Source organism: Ambystoma mexicanum, chromosome 2p (genome assembly GCF_040938575.1).
Source record: "Ambystoma mexicanum isolate Mex_15411 chromosome 2p, UKY_AmexF1_1, whole genome shotgun sequence".
Lineage (NCBI taxonomy): Eukaryota > Metazoa > Chordata > Amphibia > Caudata > Ambystomatidae > Ambystoma > Ambystoma mexicanum.
The window spans coordinates 719,880,428-719,886,427 of record NC_090923.1 but is presented as its reverse complement, the minus strand read 5'-3'; the positions used below and the strand labels follow the sequence as shown (position 1 = coordinate 719,886,427).

At 47.4% G+C, this 6,000-nt stretch overlaps 1 protein-coding gene across 1 annotated transcript in view; it reads left to right on the top strand.

Annotated features, from left to right (window-relative positions):
* Positions 1 to 1,662: 1,662 nt before the first annotated feature.
* The window catches only part of TSPAN15 (tetraspanin 15), a 206,518-nt gene continuing 202,180 nt past the window's right edge, over positions 1,663 to 6,000 (top strand). Inside the window, exon 1 of the mRNA XM_069644316.1 lies at positions 1,663 to 1,857. Within this exon, the coding sequence (XP_069500417.1) occupies positions 1,768 to 1,857 (90 nt within the window). The 5' untranslated portion in view covers positions 1,663 to 1,767. The remainder of the gene's footprint in view (positions 1,858 to 6,000) is intronic.

Here is a 6,000-nt window from a genome sequence, read left to right as displayed (position 1 = left end):
CCCCTGAACCTTCACTGGATGGGCTGAACAGGCCACAACTGTTTGGCAGGATGCAGGAATTGAAAGGGGAAGCAGGGAATCTCATAACAGAATGTTGCAACGGCAACTGAGCAGGTTAGGTGACTTTTGCGGATATGTTATGTTTATGTCTTCCAGTAAATCATATGTCCTTTTTCCCCATTGCTGCTGTAAAATGTGTTTTGACTATGGGATGGATACGGCTCCCTCGCATCACTAGGTGGGGGAACTTCTGTCCCCATAGCAAAAATCAAAAGCTGGCACCTATGAATATAATATGCACAGTAAGTGTACATATCTTAAAGTGAAATGCACAAGTTTGATTCAATTGACCTTTCCCCTTTGAAGAAAGTGCACCAGAAAAAAAGAGCATTGGCATTTAAAAAACATTAATAAACACCAAAAAATGAAGGGAGAGGGGAGATTTTCTAATAACTATGCTGGCAAAGTGTAAAAGGCGCCCACCTTTTAATACCAACACTCTATAGTGAATTATTCCCAGGAAAACAAAATCCCAGTAACTAGTGACATGTGTTATGATGACACTTGTGGTCTTGCGGCAAGCGTCTGCACTTGGGACAACCTGGGTGAATTTCTTGTAGCTGAACACTTGAACAAGTTTGCCGGACTCAAAAATACCCAAGCGGGGTAACGGTCACCGTCTGAAATAAGTGTGCCCACCCACATGTATCGTCCACTTATGCCCTAACAAATGGCCACAATGAATGAAAATAACAGCTCCAGGATTACAACCTCTGTGCATATATAAATGACTTGCTTCCTTGCTCATTGTTTGCCCTAACCCCCATGTTTGGCTTTGAACAGTAGTCTGTTTTTATAAATATGACTTAAAAAGTACACAAACCTTAGTAAAGTATTCACACAAATATATAAATCCTTATAGAAACATCTGAAGCCAAAAAAACGCCAATGGTGACATTATGCTCCTCTTCTTGAATGGGAGACTACAAATACCAGAATGCAATTCGGCAGAAGGCAAAATATGGCCTTTTAGTTTTGAAAATGTTGTTTCAAGACTTAGACTATTGTGAGAAAAGGTTACTTACCAGTTTATGCTTCAATGTTTGACAAATAGAGGCTTTATATCTGGTGTGATGAAAATATTACATACTACCAAAAATAAACTATTATTGGTGTGTTAAATATGAACATCTGAAAATAATGTAGTTAGTTTAAAATTGCTTTGTGAAATATATTTTAAGTAGCCTGGAGTAGGGTGTATATGTAGGCAGCAAACTGGTGCTTTTAGAAAAAAAAATGGCCCTTTGCATTTCTTAACACTGCTGCTTTAAAAGCTAGGCTGAGCAAAGAAAAGTGATTAGCAGTAATTATAGGGAGGGGGGGGGCTGAACAAGTGTTGCCACAGCTCCCTCCTCGGGCACAGAGCAGGGGGACATTGCAGCGCCGTGCTTTGCAGGTTACTGTCACCAGGGGTAGCTGAACGATGAAGAAGAGTGACCACTGTCCTACTGCCACTGCAGCTGCGCCTGACCTGCTGCCAAGGCCTCCTTCCACACATCATTCCCACACACACGGCTTGGGAAGGGCACTCCACGCCAATCCGGAGACAGCGCGCAGCGGCCAATGGGCCCATTCGGGCGTGACCAATGACGGCTGACGAGGGAACTTACATGCCCCACCCAGCTGGAACCGGTCGCTCCAGTTGTCATTGCCGCGCCTCCCACGGGCAGCGAGGGGCAGGCGATACCGGAGGCGTGAAGCGGCGCCATGGCGGGCCAGGAGGAGACGCGCTACTGCTCCCGCTTCGGGTACCTCTGCCTCAAGTTCACGCTCACCGTCTACGCCATCGTCTTCTGGGTGAGTGCCAGGGACTTCTATCCCCTTCATAATGCTCTCTGCGCTTCGCGAGGCGGGACCGAGGGGCGTGTTCCTATTAATTGCAGGACTAGGCATCCACAGGTTTTGTGGGCAGAGCCGCGGAAGAGGACCTGAGATGTGTAGTGTTTACCATTTTATCAATACGTCTTGGCTTTTATTTTTATGGTTTTGGAGCTCAGTGGGCAGAGCGCGTGCTGCTACGATCCGCACGCGCGCAAGCACTAAAACGCACCGTACGAAAAGAGTCCCCTATGGGCGAACCCAGGTTCGAATTCCTCCTCGGGCCACTAAGCATTTGACTCCTTGAGTCACGTTAATATATAGTGATGTTTTTTTCAAGTCCGTTGAATGTGCGTGCCTGTGAAACCAGGGCGTTTATAGATTAACAGTTGTATTATTTCGAATGTCAATCTTTTATTTTTTGGTAACCTGTCCTGCTTTCTGTAGGAATTCCGTAAAATGTTAATAAAATATGCGCGTTTTTTTATATATATATTCTGTGCTTTCTCCCCAGTATTAAATGTGCTTCTACTTAATCTGTTGGTCTAGACTAATTTCTGGAACGGACTAGCCATCCAAGTAGGTTAATGGGTCTGATATCTGGCCGTTACCTTGAGGTGACCGGGTCAAACAAATACCACAGTAATTTAACTTTTCGGTGTCTATAAACTGAGATCAGTTTTGAAGTTATACGACGGGTATTCAGAATGCTGCACCTGCGTGGTGGCAAGAGCTGTACAAAAGGGCGTCGTAACTTGTACGCCGCGTATCTCCGTGTCTGCCAATCCACTGCGACGTTCCGTATACTTGAAAACGCGCCCCTCTTTTATTCTTCAGACTTCCTTGGCATTGAAGAGTTGCCTTGCACGGCTTGTTTTTCATGTTTCATACTGGATTCGTATTCTGCATACTAGTTGGAGCAAAGCCTCACACGCAGTTAAAATACCGGAAAGTGTACATTCTTACTTGTGACCGCTGTGCCAGCCTGCAGTCCCCGGTTTAAATCCTGCCCGAGCCTCCAGGCGTTAGTATCAAGTAATTCTTCCAGTGTTTAGAAGTGGGAGGAAACTGTGTCATGGAGCGCTATAAACGCGACATTGTTATCCCTGCCTCTTTCTCGGCACTGCCGCGTACGTGGGAGCTAACCATGACAATGGTCTGACTCGCACTACCCCTCTTCAGAACCTCATTTTAGTGGCCAGCACATTATTTATTTTTCATATAGCGCATGCTACTAAACTCCGGTGAATTTCTCGCAGGCGCCGATTGACGGGTATCCCTTTTGTGCTCGTGTCACGGCACCCGCACCTCTATAGACCCCAGTCGTCTGCAACAGTCATTGAAGAGCTTGTCTGGGGTGGCACGAACAAGATCGCAGTCTGGGAGTGGTCCAAAGCCACGCTCGGCACTCTTATCAGCGCGATCTTGGAATAATCTCTTCAGGTTTGCGTTTTAGGATTGTGGGTGAAAACTGCGCGTCTTCGACTAAACGGGAACATTGAAACAACTTTGAGTAACGGCGCACATGAGTGGGTGGGAATTTTGCAGACGAGAACAGGCTTGTTTTGCACAGGGATCCGCCACGACTGTTGAGCTCTGGTGCTGGGGACTGGGGGCGTCTGCAAGATTATCTCGGCAGCTGGGAGAGCATTCCAGCAATGTGTCCGGGGTGGGTCACATGAGGGAGTGTAGAGATATCGCGAGAGCGCCCGCTCTCGCGAGATCTCGCGCCCGACCAAGCCCCGCCCCCGCGCGCTACGCGCGCATTACGGGGACAAGCGGAGGACGCGATCGGAGCGTCTCCCCGGCTCCTCCGAGCACGGGAATTCGGCAGGACTTGCCAGAGACTCTGCCATACCATTACAGCCCCTTATGTTGTTGGCCACGTTGGCACCTGATGTTGCAGCACCGCTTGTATCATCTATAAGGGTAAATTTATGTTTGTTGCAATAAAGCCCTTTTGGACAACACACAGCCTCCTGCCTCCTGAAGATTATTTTACTACATAAATTGGCGACGAGGACCACCTCCAGGAACCGCGCAGAAGCATGCAGGGAGCAACACCGCCCCCACCCTTTTTACAGACGCCAGGTAGGCCTGCTATACCGTGGCCACAATGGCAGCCCCTGTTTACAACGTATGTGGAGGCAATGGGGGGAGCAGGATTCACGGCGGCAAGACGCAGAGCCATGCTATTAAACGCCCTAGGGGTGGAAGGACAAAGAATATTCGAGGGCCTGGCTTTGATTGCGGTAGAAGACGCCGATGATGATGTGTTCAAGGAGGCAGTCAGAAGAATAGAAAAGAGGTTTGCCAGTAAGGAAAACACAGTGCTCCACAGGATTCGGTTTTACACGCGGAAACAAGAACCGTCAGAACCTGTCGACGACTATATCACGAAATTGAGAGAACTGGCAGCTTTGTGCAACTTCGGCACCAATGCAGAGGACCGGATATGCGACATGTTAATAGTCCACACCAACAGCCGGAAGGTCCAAGACAAATACATCATGGAAAAAGAAGTACAGTTGGAGAAGGCAGTGGAAATAGCTAGGGCTGTGGAAGAAACGGCAGGAAGAAGAAAAGAGTTTGCAGGTACCCAAAGTTCCCCTGAGGTACAAGCAGTAGGGTTCCGTCCCAGAAAAGAAAAGTTCATTCCAGATTCAAGAGAAGGGAGAGCCAACAAGAAAGAACCCCTCAAGTGCCATAGGTGCACCAGCACAAAGCACCTAGCGTTCGACAGAGAGTGCCCAGCCAGAGACAAAGAATGCACAGTATGCAAACGCATAGGGCATTTCTCAATAGTGTGCAGATGGCGAAACAAGAAAGTCACAAGTCTGACCTCAGAACGCGTGGCAGAAAGGGATTCCTCATCGGAGGAAGAAGGAAGGCCCACCGTAATCATGGTGAACAGTACACGAGCCAGGAGAGAAAAGCCACACTGCATGATCAAGATCGACGGCAGAGAGACAAGGGTCATGGCAGACTCCGGCTCTGACCTTACCATCTTACCCCTACAAACATACAAAGATATGCTCGGGAAAGAAAAAGTAAAAGTACTCACCACGAAACACAAGCCGACGGTTTTCGGTGGAGCATCGGTTGAACTACTAGGGTACATCAACGGCAAAGTCGAATTTAAAGGGAGGGAAACTTACACCAGAATATACTTCAGCCACGAAGGGCCTCCAGTGCTAGGTTGGGATGACCAAGACAAATTAAAGATCAGACTTGACCCTAGCACGGAAGAGCAAGTCCTATCCATAGGTGCGAGGAGTGAAACCGTAGTCAAGAGCGATTACCCAGCACTTTTCTCGGAGGAGCCGGGTCACATCAAAGGTTTTCTACACAAAATTGTCCTCAAAAGGAATGCCATTCCTGTCAAGCACCGAGTGAGACCAGTACCAGCCACAGCGAGGGACACCCTCAAACAACAGTTGGACAAAATGAAGAATGAAGGGGTGATAGAAGAGATTGAAGCATCCGAATGGCTGAGCCCAGTCGTTCTCATAAAGAAACCCCATTCGCAAGAATTAAGAGTATGTATAGACCTGCGCAGCTTAAACTTGGAAGTCGTCACAGACAATTATCCGCTTCCGAGCATAAATGAACTCATACTTTTAATGAAAGAGGCCAAAATCTTCTCAAAACTAGATATGCGCAATGCATATCACCAAATCCAGCTCCATGAAGAATCAAAACCTCTCACGGCATTCATCACCCCGTTTGGCACATTCCAATTTACCAAAATGCCCTTCGGATTATCATCAGCTGCCTCAGCGTTTCAGCGCATGATGGATGCCCTCCTTCGAAAGGTCAAAAATGTAGTTTACTTCCAGGATGACATATTAGTCTATGCAGGTGATAAACCGACACATGAGGCCACTCTCAAACTAGTACTCAACAAGTTACAAGATGCGGGAGTCCGCCTACGATACGAAAAATGTTCGTTTGGAGTAAAAGAAGTCGAGTACCTGGGATACAAAATTTCAGAAAAGGGCATCAGCCCCAAACAGAACCTGATGCAAGCCATCATCAAAGCACCCAATCCCACCAACAAGGAAGAGGTGAGATCATTTTTAGGCTTAGCAGAATATTACGCAAAATTCATACCCAAATTTT